Source organism: Mobula birostris, chromosome 27 (assembly GCF_030028105.1).
Source record: "Mobula birostris isolate sMobBir1 chromosome 27, sMobBir1.hap1, whole genome shotgun sequence".
NCBI classification, from domain to species: Eukaryota; Metazoa; Chordata; class Chondrichthyes; order Myliobatiformes; family Myliobatidae; genus Mobula; species Mobula birostris.
Genome location: NC_092396.1, coordinates 1,881,462 through 1,894,277, shown reverse-complemented (window position 1 = coordinate 1,894,277; position 12,816 = coordinate 1,881,462). Strand labels below are relative to the sequence as shown.

The 12,816-nt window shown below is 43.7% G+C and overlaps 1 protein-coding gene across 8 annotated transcripts in view; it reads left to right on the top strand.

The window, feature by feature from the left end:
• LOC140188520 (protein polyglycylase TTLL10-like) overlaps positions 1-12,816 on the top strand; it is a 171,638-nt gene that overhangs the window by 131,882 nt on the left and 26,940 nt on the right. For 7 of the 8 annotated variants that reach the window (XM_072244875.1, XM_072244877.1, XM_072244874.1 and 4 more), the window contains 2 exons: positions 3,430-3,601; positions 9,455-9,595. In XM_072244875.1, coding sequence (XP_072100976.1) covers positions 3,430-3,601; positions 9,455-9,595 — 313 coding nt within the window. The remainder of the gene's footprint in view (positions 1-3,429; positions 3,602-9,454; positions 9,596-12,816) is intronic. The other variant, XM_072244876.1, reaches the window with a different exon arrangement.

Genomic DNA, 12,816 nt, shown 5'->3' with positions numbered 1-12,816 from the left:
AGTCAGGAAGTTATGTTACAATAGACTGTATCTGGAGTATTGCATATAGTTCTGGTCACCCCATTATAGAAGGGGCGTCAAGGCTTTGGAGATGGTGCAGACGACGTTTACCAGCGTGTGTTGATCAAGGCTTTGGAGTTGGTGCAGAAGACGTTTACCAGTGTGTGTTGATCAAGGCTTTGGAGTTGGTGCAGAAGACGTTTACCAGCGTGTGTTGATCAAGGCTTTGGAGATGGTGCAGAAGATGTTTACCAGCGTGTGTTGATCAAGGCTTTGGAGATGTTGCAGAAGACGTTTACCAGCGTGTGTTGATCAAGGCTTTGGAGATGGTGCAGAAGACATTTACCAGCGTGTGTTGATCAAGGCTTTGGAGATGGTGTAGAAGACGTTTACCAGCGTGTGTTGCCTGGATAAGAGGCCATGTGCTATAATGAAAGGTTGAATAAGCGAGAGCTGTTTTCTCTAGAGCAGCAGAGGCTGAGGGGAGCTCTGATAGAGGTTTATAAGACCATAATATATAGGAGCAGAATTAGGCCATTTTGCCCATCGAGTCTGCTCCACCATTTCATCATGGCTGATCCTATTTTCCTCTCAGTCCCAATCTCCTGCCTTCTCCCATATCACTTCATACCTTAACCATTTACAAATCTAACATAACCTAAGAATAACATAACATCAACCTCTCCCTTAAATATACATAAAGACTTGACCTCCACAGCTGCCTGTGGCAAAGAATTCCACAAATTCACCACTCTTTGGCTGAAAAAGTTCCTCCTCATCTCCATTCTAAAAGAACACTTCTCTATTATGAGGCTACGTCCTCTGATCTAAGACTCTCCCACCATAGGAAACATCCTCTCCACATTCTCTCTATCAAGGCCTTTCACCATTCAATAGGTTTCAATGAGGTCATCCCTCATTCTTCGGAATTCTAGTGAATAAAGGCTCAGAACCATCTAACACTCTTCACATGAACCTCCTTTGAACCCTCTCCAGTTTCAGCACATTCTTTCTAAGATAAGGAGCACAAATCTCCTCATAATACTCCATCTGAGGCTTCACTAGTGCTTCATAAAGTCTCAATATCACATCCTTGCTTTTATATTCTAGTACTTTTGAAATGAGTGTTAACATTACATTTGCCTTCCTCACCACTGACTCAACCTGCAAATTTACCTTGAAGAAATCCTGCACAAGGACTCCCAAGTCCCTTTGTGCCTCTGTTTTTTTTTGTATTTACTCTCCATTTAGAAATTAGCTAACCCTTTTATTTCTTCTACCAAAGTACATAACCATACACTTCCCGACATTGTATTCCATCAGCCATTTTTTTGCCCATTCTCCTAATCTTTCTAAGTCCTTCTGCATCCTCTCTACTTCCTCAAAACTACCTGCCCCTCCACCTATCTTCATATTGTCTGCAAACCTTTCAACAAAGCAATCAGTTCCATCATCCAAATCATAATAATGTAAATAGAATCCCTCCCCACACAGACCCCGTGGAACACCACTAGTCACCAGCCACAAAAGGCTCTCTTTATTCCCACTCTTTGCCTCCTGCCAGTCAGCCACGGCCTATCCATGGAATCATACGCAGCCTCATGTGTGGCACCTTGTCAAAGGCCTTCTGAAAATCCAAGTACACAACATCAACCAATTCTCCATTATCTATCCTATTTGTTATTTCTTCAAAGAATTCCAACAGATTTGTCAGATAAGATTTTCCCTTGAGGAAACCGTGCTGACTATGCCCTATTTTGCCATGTGCCTTCAAGTACCCTGAGACCTCATCCTTAATAATTGACTCCAACATCTTCCCAACTACTGACATCATACTAACTGGCCTATAGTTTCCTTTTTTCAGCCCCTCTCCCTTCTTGAAGAGTGGAATAAGATTTTCAATTTTCCAGTCTTCTAGAACCATTCCAGAATCTAGTGATTCTTGAAAAGATTAGTGCTAAGGCTTCCACAATCTCTTCAGCTGCCTCTTTCAGAACTCTGTGGTGTACACCATCTGGTCCAGGTGACTTATCTACTGTCAGACCTTTCAGTTTTCTGAGAACCTTCCCTCTAGTAATGGTATAGTCACCCAGTTCATGATCCCTGACACCAGGAACTTCTGCCATACTGCTGGTGTCTTCCACAGTGAAGACTGACACAAAATATTTATTCAGTTCGTCTGCCATTTTGTTGTCCCCCATTACTACCTCTTCAGCATTGTTTTCTAGCAGTCCGATATCCACTCTCACCCTTCTTTTACACTTTATGTATCTGAAGAAACTTTTGGCATCCTCTTTAATGTTATTGTCTAGCTTACTTTCGTATTCAATCTTTACCTTTTTAGTTGCCTTCTGTTGGTTTTTAAAAGCTTCCCAATCCTCTAACTTCCCACTAATCTATTATATGCCCTCTCTTTGGCTTCTATGTTGCCTTTGACCTCTCTTGTTAGCCGCGGTTGTGCCATCTTCCTTTAGAATACTACTTCCTCTTTGGAATGCATATATCCTGTGCCTTCAGAATTGCTTCCAGAAATTCCAGCCATTGCTGCTCTGCTATCATCCCTGCCAGCATTCTTTACCAATCAATTCTGTCCAACTCCTCTCTCGTTCATCTGTAATTCCCTTTACTCCACTGTAATACTGATACATCTGACTTTAGCTTCTCCTTCTCAAATTTCAGGGTGAATTCGATCATATTATGATCAGTTTCCCCTAAGGGTTCTTTTACCTTAAGCTTCCTAATTAATTCTGGTTTATTGCACAGTAATATAATGAGAGGCATAGATAGAGTAGATAGACAGTATCTTTTTCCCCGGGTTGAAATGTCTGATACCAGAGGGCGTGCATTTAACGTGATAGGAGGTAATTTCAAAGAAGTTGAGAGGGGCAAGTATTTTTACACAGAGTGGTGGGCATCTGGAATGCAGTGCCTAGGCTGGTGGTAGTGACATTAGAGATATTTAAGAGACATTTAGATAAGCACGTGGTTGTAAGGAAATTGGAAGGATATGGATATTGTGTTGGCCATTTGATTAATTTATTTGTTTCAGCGCAGCATTGTGAGCTGAAAGGCCTGTTCCTGTAATGTACTGTTCTCTGTTCTATGTTGTAAAACACTGGAAATGCTCATCAGATGGACTGTTGACATTCCCTCTCCCTTCATAAATGATGCATGACCTGCTGGGAGTTTTTAACGTGTTGTTTTTTATTTCTTATTTTAATTGGATTCTCTGAGTTCCAAAAGGAAAACAGCAGAAGACCTGAGGAAAATAGAATAGTCAAAAAGTAGAGGGAGGAGAAGGAATATCTACTGTTTGTGACAGAGGTGAAACTCTCCATGAATGGAGTTATCAATAAACTTGACATTTAGATAAATCCTTAACTTTGAGAAAACCAGTTAGTTAAGTGCCTCCATCTTTTTCTCAAGCAGATACATTGATGAGCCCTTGCTCTTGGAAGGCAGGAAATTTGATGTCCGCTCCTACTTCCTAATCGCCTGCAGTTCACCCTTTGTGACTTTTTTTCGCCATGGTTACGCCAAGCTGACCTGTAATGAATACAATCCAAATTCTGACGATCTGACGGATCACCTGACCAATCAGGTAAAGGAAGTTTGAGCCAACAGTTTTCCTGCCTCATTCTGGTGACGATGGGTTTTCTGGTGTTAGCTCTGATCAGCTCCGTGCTGGAATACGACTGGTGATACTCTACTGGCTGTGTACCACAACACCTGCAGAATCTCTTGTGTTTAGGTGTTAGCCGCGTTGCCTGTGGCACAGTTATCCCATTCGACACATTCATCCCATTAAGCATTCAGATACTGCACAGTCTCCACTCTGATTACACCCAGCCCTCGATATGCTTGCCCTGTTATATACTCCATCTGGAACTCACCCTACCCATTACAAACACTGTTGGTTACATAATCTGCCCTTCGCATGGTTATTCTGCTGCAGATTCTGCATTTTGCACAAGCTATTTGTTACATGCACATTTATCTCCCCCTTAGACTCTTACACATTTGCCCCATTGTTCATGGTCAGTTACATAGTCTAGCCCTGCACCCTTTGCATGTTACACATTCATCCACCACCCACCAGAGATACATCACCCTCAGCAGGAAGATAGTTCTACCCCTCTGTTTTAATTCTCCAGCCCCTTATCTCATTGCTATGTGCCCTTATTCGAGGCTCTCCCATCAGTGGAAACATTACAACATCTACTTTGTCAAGTGCCCCTTAAGATCTTATATCTTTGAATGAGGTCACTCCTCATTCTCTACTGTCCAAGACCCAAACAACTTCATCTCTCTTGTTAGGATGAGCATCTCATTCCAGGAATTAGCCTGGTGACTACCCTCTGATGCTAGCAGCTCTGTTTATAGGTGGGAAACATAACCTGTGTACAATATTCCAGCTGTGGTCTCACCAACATCAATTAACAACTGGAATAAACCTTCCCTAGTTTAAATTCCAAACTCTTTGCCATTTGCCTTCTTAAGTATTTGTGGGACCTGCCAGCTAACTTCTTGATTCCTCTGAGTTTCACTCACTTGCACTTTCTCTCTCCATTAAGAAAATAATCTCCTTTGACTTCACTTACCTCACACTTCCCCACAGTAAACTCCATTTGGCAGTCTTTTGCCCACTCGACCTGTTTACCCAGTCCACCTTGAAGACATGACCAATTAACCTACTAACTGCTACATCTTTGGAATGTGGGAGGAAAGCAGAGGAGACATTAGTGATGGACTTTTCTGTGACTCCGTGACTGTATGACCTGTGATGCTCATCCCCAAGGTACATTTGGCACTCTAACATGTTGTGCTCACAACCCCCAGGGGGTCTTTAACCACAAGATCCCTTAATAATCCTTCTTCATTGCATGAGACCATATCTAGAGTAGCAGTTAGCATGATGCTATTACAGCTTGGGGAGTTGGAGTTCAGAGTTCAGTTCTGATGTCGTCTGTACGGAGTCTGTATCCCCTTCGAATTCATGGGTTTTCTCTGTGTCCTCTGCTTTCCTCCCACATTCCAAAGATGTAGCAGTTAGTAGGTTAATTGGTCAATGTAAATTGTCCTGTGATTAGGCTCGGGTTACAACAGAGGCTGCTGGGCAGTGTGGCTTAAAGAGCCACATCACTAAATGTATCACTGTATCACTAAATAAAATAAAATATGGTACTGTGCAAAAATCTTAGGCACAAGCAGTATACATAGCTAGGGAGTCTAGGGCTTTTGCACAATATGGTATTTGTCAACGTGGAGCGGGGAGCCCGTTTGTAAATCTGGCGTGAGCAAAGGATTTTGGGAATGGCGAGAGTGGAACGCCGCGGGAGGGGTGTGGGACAGGTGGTAGAGAAGGAATGCTGGGAGGGTGGCAGTGTGGGTGCTAACACAACCAGCCCTGGGACACTAGGCAAGGTAGTTTGATTCCAAGCAATTGGTTTATTGATCATTACAGAATATCTCTCTGGTGGTTCCCACTCCCTCCACTCTCCCTTCCCCTTTGCCCAACCATGATTTCCCTCTCCCTGTCCCCTTCCCAATCTCAGTCCACAATAGAGACCCATATCAGAATCAGGTTTATCATCACTCACATACTTTACTTTATTATCACCAAACAATTGATACTAGAGCGTACAATCATCACAGCGATATTTGATTCTGTGCTTTGTGCTTCCTGCAGTAAAAATCATAGTAAATATTAAAAATTTAAATTATTTATCATAAATAGAAAATAGAAAAGGGAAAGTAAGGTAATGCAAAAAAACCAAGAGGCAGGTCCGGATATTTGGAGGGTACGGCCCAGATTCGGGTCAGGATCCGTTCAGCAGTCTTATCACAGTTGGAAAGAAGCTGTTCCTAAATCTGGCCGTACGAGTCTTCAAGCTCCTGAGCCTTCTCCCGGAGGGAAGAGGGACGAAAAGTGTGTTAGCTGGGCGGGTCGTGTCCTTGATTATCCTGGCAGCACTGCTCCGACAGCATGCGGTGTAAAGTGAGTCCAAGGACGGAAGATTGGTTTGTGTGATGTGCTGCGCCGTGTTCACGATCTTCTGCAGCTTCTTTCGGTCTTGGACAGGACAACTTCCATACCAGGTTGTGATGCACCCTAGAAGAATGCTTTCTACGGTGCATCTATAGAAGTTACTGAGGGTTTTAGGAGACAGGCCAAATTTCTTTAGTTTTCTCAGGAAGTAAAGGCGCTGGTGGGCCTTCTTGGCAGTGAACTCTGCTTGGTTATGTCATGAAATTAGTTTTTTTTTGCAGCAGTAGTACAGTGCAATACATAAAGTTACTACAGTACTGTGCAAAAATCTTAGGCACCCGGCTATAAATATATATGTATGTATATGTGTCTAAGACTTTTGCATAGTACTGTAAAATAAAATAAACTAGACCATTCTGGACCAAGCAGTACATGCACTGCTCTAACATCAATCCCTGAATTGCTCAAATTCCTTTTCTATGATACCTTGCCAGTTTGGCTCCTCCAGTCAATATGCAGTTCAAAATCTGAGGGCAACTGGTAATTTCACTCTGGGACATCACAACAGCTCACTCATTGAGGGCAGCTCATGTCCCTTCTGGATTCTGTCCAGGATGTACGTGCATGGTCGGAGCCAAGCAGCGGGAGAGACCATAAGGCAAAGGGAGCAGAATTATGCCATTCGTCTAATTCAACTCAGCTACACAAGGAAGGGTGAGGGAGTAACAGTTAGGGGGTCTGGATGGCACTTCTGTGACTCCAGCTTGCTAGGGTCAAACATCTTCTCCTGTTTCCTTTGTTCTTGTGACATCAATAACCTTCTGCCAGAATTGTGATAATCAAAACATTGAAACAACAAACCTGTGTCAAAAATGGCCTAAATCCCCAGACCAATTATAAGATATAAAGAATCCAAACTCCACAAGAGGGTATACAGCATTTCATTATTTTGTGTGAATCATTGGACTGGAACTGACAATTGTCTTCTGGGTATTTCTCTGTTGTTTGTGCGTGTCTCTGCAGCGCACAGGGAATTGTGCAGCTGGGACTGGGGCAGCCCAGCTCAATTCAGGGCAGGTGTTCATTAGCACTGAACCAATTACCCAGAGAGGGGCCGAAAATACCCACATCAACTCCAGTCAACAACTGTCCCAAGTCCCGATCCCTCCTCTCTCACCCTGCTGTCTCAGTCCTGAGTCTATTCGTTCTTGCTTCATAGGCTATTGTAAAATCTCTCCTCTTCACGTTATTAACTCTCAAATTGTTGTTGTTACAAGATTCTGATCAGTCAAGTATTGGGAGACTGCTTGTTCAGGCAGAGTTGATGCTCATGACCTCAGGTTTCTGTGATCCCTGTAATGTTCAGTATTGAATCCAGTCAGAATGAATATCTGTTTAAATTTGGTAAATTCGTAAATTGTTTTTTTTTGTCACGTACCAACGTACAGTGAAAACCTTTGTCTTGCATACTGTTCATACAGATCAGTTCATTACAACAGTGCATTGAGGTAGAACAAGGTAAAACAATAACAGGATTCATTTCCACAGACGCTGCCTGACCTGCTGAATTCCTCCAGCTTGTGTGCGTTGCTCGGATTTCCAGCGTCTGCAGAATCTTTTGTTTTATTGGAAAGGTTAGACCTGTATTCCATGGAGTGAATGAAGCTGAGGTGAAGTGAAGTGACAAAATTGGTTTATTTTTGTTGTATGTACCGAGGTTTCGAGAAAAGGTTTTGTCTTGCGCAGTGTTCATACAGACCAGATGGTTGCCTGCAGTTCATACAGATCAATTCTTGCAACAGAGCAGTGAGGTTGTATGGGGTTAGACAAGAACGGAACGGAGTTAGAGAAAGGGCAGTGCAGGGAGACACGGGGTGCAAGGTCACAACAAGGTAGCTTGTGAGCTCGAGACTTCAGCTAATACTACAGGAACATTCAATTGTCTTATAACAGTGGGTTAGATGTTGTCCTTAAACCTGAGGATATGCGCCTTCAAGCTTTCGTTCTTCTGCCTGATGGCGGTGGGGTGAAGAGAGAATGTCTGGGATTGGAGGGTCTTTGGTTACTGAGACAGCGAGAAGCTTAGATAGAAGGGGCCGTGAGAATGTAAACTGATAAACCAGTAATAGTCCCAAAAGCGTCTTTGTGAATGTGGTTTTATTATTTATTATGTATTGGCGAAAGACACAAATAAACCATGAGTGGTAATGTGTCATGGATCAGCCTGGTAGCGTAGTGGTTAGCACGATGCTCTGCAGTACCAGTGGCCCGGGTTCAATTCCCGTCTCTGTCTGTAAGCAGTTTGTATGTTCTCCCCATGACGGCGTGGGTTTCCTCCGGGTGCTCTGGTTTCCTCCTACACTCCAAAGATGTACCAGTTGATAGTTAACTGGCCGTTGTAAATTGTCCTGTGATTAGGCTAGCGTTAAATCAGGGGTTGCTGGTCGACGCGGCTTGAAGGGCCAGAAGGGCCTGTTCCACAACGTATCTCAATAAAAATAATCTGATCAGTTTTCTGTAAAATCCGGTTGCTTCTCCTGGACCAGTGATCATGTTGTACCCATTCTCTTCCACCTACCACAGACAACCATGACAAGATCAGCCAACCAGCAGAGGAGAGATCCTTATTTCAAAACTCCCTCTTTCAGGGAGATGGTACTGACCTACCTTCAGTGACTTGTTGCCTCCTAGGGAAGAATTTTTCTTGAAATCTTGATTTCCAAAGGTATTTTTTTTAATTGTTCGGCTTTTGTTTTCAAGTTCAATGTTCAGCCAACAAACTGCTTTCACTCAAAAGACATTTTTAAGCAAATTAGCAGGTAACTCTAACAGAATCAGAATGAGATTTACTGTATTATCACTGACCACTGACATGAAATTTAGTGCTTTGTGGCAGGAGAGCAGTGCAAAGACTTAAAATTTCTATAATATACTCAAATAAATAGTCCAAAAAAAAAGTAACAAGGTAGTGTCACAGATCCATGGACTGTTCAGAAATCTGATGACAGAGGGGAAGAAGCTGATACTGAAAAGTTAAGTGCGTGTCTTCAGGTTCCTGTACCCACTCCCTGATGGTAGAGATGTAAGGGGGCATGTCCTGCACCCCTCCCTGATGTAAGAGGGCATGTCCTGGATGACGAAGGTCCTTAATGATGGTAAATGTCACCTTCTTGAGGCCCTACTAAAACAATTATCGCTGAGTATCCTTTTAAAACAAACCTATAGAAGTTTTTCTAATCAAATGACAATGGCATTGAAATGTCTAAATTCATTCTTTGATTATTGCACACTTGTTGTTTCACTTCTCTGTCCTTCAGTTTAAGCTGTAACTTTGTTGTAACTGGTCCTTCACTGATCTCTCCATTGTATCCACCCAGGATATTCTTCCATCTGCTCCCCTTCCCCACCTCTCAGGAGACGGAGATTTACTCCAGCAATTGCAGCTTTGAAATTTCTTCCCCACAGTCCGTCCAGAAAAAAAACCCCAGGTATAGTGACATGAAGGAGGACACGGTGTGGTCGATGGAACACCTGAATGACTACATTAATGAGAAGTACAGGGAAGCAAGGCAGCTCCCCAAGGACTGGGTCTTCATTGATTTTACAGTGAGTGTATGCGTGCTGTTCCTAATTGAGGGAATAAGGTTGAGGGAGAAGCTTATATCACTGGAGGACTGATATATTCAAAGTCCACTGACTGGAGCTGTCAATGTGACCCTTTATTTCATCAAAGTTGCTGGTGAACGCAGCAGGTCAGGCAGCATCTCTAGGAAGGGGTACAGTCGACGTTTCGGGCCAAGACCCTTTGTCAGGACTAACTGAAGGAAGAGCTAGTAAGAGATTTGAAAGTGGGAGGGGGAGGGGGAGATCCAAAATGATAGGAGAAGACAGGAGGGGGAGGGATGGAGCCAAGAGCTGGACAGGTGATTGGCAAAGGGGATACGAGAGGATCATGGGACAGGAGGCCCAGGGAGAAAGAAAAGGTGGGGGGGAACCCAGAGGATGGGCAAGGGGTTTAGTCAGAGGGACTGAGGGAGAAAAAGGAGAGAGAGAGAAAGAATGTGTGTATAAAAATAAATAACGGATGGGTTACCGGGGGAGGTGGGGCATTAGCGGAAGTTAGAGAAGTCAATGTTCAAGACTGTTGCTTGAATTTCCAGCATCTGCAGAATTCCTCATGTTTATTTCATTGTGGCTTTCATTACTGACAGGCGTTCACATCGGAATCAGGTTCAGGTCTAACGTCACCAGCGTATGTGTGAAATTTGTTGCTTTGCAGCAGCAGTACGTTGCAATATATAATCATAGAGAAAGCTGTGAATCATAATAAGTATTGCAAAATTAAGTAAGTAGTGCAAAAATAGAAATAAAAAAGTAGTGGGGTGGTGTTCATGGGTTCACTGTTCGTTCAGTAACCAGGTGGCAGAGGGGAAGAAGCTGTTCCTGGATCACTGAGTGTGTGCCTTCAGGCTCCTGTACTTACTTCCTGATGGTAGCAGTGAGAAGAGGACGTGTCCTGGGTGATGGGGGTCCTTAATGATGGACACCACCTTTTTGAAACATCGCTCCTTGAAGATGTCCTGGATACTACAGAGGCTAGTTGGATTCTGTGCAGTGCCCCCACCCCCATACCTGATGGCGATGAAGCCAATTAGAATGCTCTCCACAGTACATCTGTAGAAATTTGCAAGGGTCTTTGGTGACATACGAAATCTCCTCAAACTTCTAACGAGATATAGCCGTTGTCATGTGTCCTTTGTAACTGCATCAATATGTTGAGTTCAGGGGAGGTCCTCAGGGATATTGACACCCAGGAATATGAAATTGCTCAATCTTTCCACTTCTGATCCCGCTATGAGGTTTAGTGTATATTTCCTCGTCTTACCCTTTCTGAAGTCCACAATCAGTTCTTTGCATAGAGTCTGTAGTAATGATGGTGTTAATATCAGAAATCTCCAAAACTGAATCACTTAACTAACTGGTGAGGAATGTTCACTAACCTTATTAATGGAAAACTACAAATCAGTGCAACTTTAATTGAAAGATTCTTTTATTGATCTTAATCAGTTGATTTTTATCAAAAGTTTCCCACTGTTTTCTGTAATTTCTGCAAGAGGTTGTGACTTTGCCTGTTATTTGCCTTTCCTGGGCAGAGATATCATCTCCTGGGTGCCAGAGAGAGGACTCTCTGAGTGTTCACTTCTCTGAATGTCAAATTCAACTTGAAAGTCAAGTTGGACAGGTACCTGTGTGCACAGGTGCAATGAAAAACTTGCCTGCAGCAACATCACCACTGTGGAGCATCAGATAATCAGTATTCACATGAGAACTATAAATTACAAAGAAATTATACACAATTTTTACAAGAAAGATCACAGTTAGAACAAAAATTTAATTTGAACTTTAAACTTTGAAGGCAACGTGATGAAAGTGGCCTGGTGATCAGGGTTGTAAGGAAGTAGCTGTCCCTGGATCTGGTGGCGTGGCACCTCAGGCTTCTGTACCTCCTGGAGGCTACAAGACGATGACGCGGCCTGGATGACAGGGATCTTTTATCATTCTTGAGACAGTTCCTCCTGTAGATAATGATGGGGATTGCTGTTTCTGTGATGTACCAGGCAGAGTCAAACCCTTTCTGCAGCCTCTTGCGTTCCTCCACATTTCAATTGCTCTGATGCAACCTCTCAGGACACGTTCAACAGTAGAAACATAGAAGCGTAGAAACATAGAAAACCTACAACACAATACAAGCCCTTCAGCCCACAAAGCTGTGCTGAACATGTCCTTACCTTAGAACTACCTAGGCTTACCCATAGCCCTCTATTTTTCTAAGCTCCATGTATCCATCCAGGAGTCTCTTAGAAGACCCTATCGTATCCACCTCCACCACCATCACCGGCAGCCCATTGCACACACTCACCACTCTCTGCGTAAAAAACTTACCCCTGACATCTCCACTGTACCTAAGAGTGCATCTGTCAAAATTTGTTAGCGTGTTCAGTGACAAGCCAGACGTTCTCAAGCTCCTCAGAGGGTAAAGATACTGCTTGCCTTCCTTGTAGCCTCCAATCTGACGGCATGAGCATCAATTTCTCCTTCCGGTAATTCTTTCCACTCCCACTTCCATCTTCTTCTGTTCCCCACTCTGGCCGCTTACTTCTTCTCCTCACCTGCCTGTCACCTCCTCCTTCCTTTCCTCCCATAGTCCCCTCCCCTTTCCTATCAGATTCCTTCTTCTGCAGCCCTGTCACCCGGCTCCACCTATCACCTGTTAGCTAGTCCTCCATCCGCTCCCCAGCTCCTTTTTAATCTGGCATCTTCCCCCTTCCTTTCCAGTCCTGGTGAAGGGTCTTGACCTGAAATATTGACTGTTTATTCCCCTCCATAGTCGCTGCCTGACCTGCAAGTTTGTCTCGTATTTTGCATGTTTTCCTCTGGGTTTCCAGCATCTGTAGAATCTCTTGTGATTATGAGTTTATTTTTCTTCCTCCTTTATATCTGCTGGGTTAGGACAGTCGAGATGCCAGGCAGGATAGTGGAATGCTCCTCTTATGGGATGTGGGAAGGCAGGGAGACCTCCAGTGACCCTGACAACTACATCTGTGAAGAAGCGCACCCAGCTGCAGCTTCTAACAATGCGCACTAAGGGGCTGGAGCTGGAACTGGATGAACTCTGGATCATTTGTGAGGCTGAGGGTGTGATAGATAGGGCAGAGAGATGGTTACACCCAAGGTACAGAACACAGGGAACTGGGTGACAGTCAGGAAAGGGGAAAGGGCTTGAGGAAACAGTGCAGAGTACCTCTGTGGCCATCCCTCTCAACAAC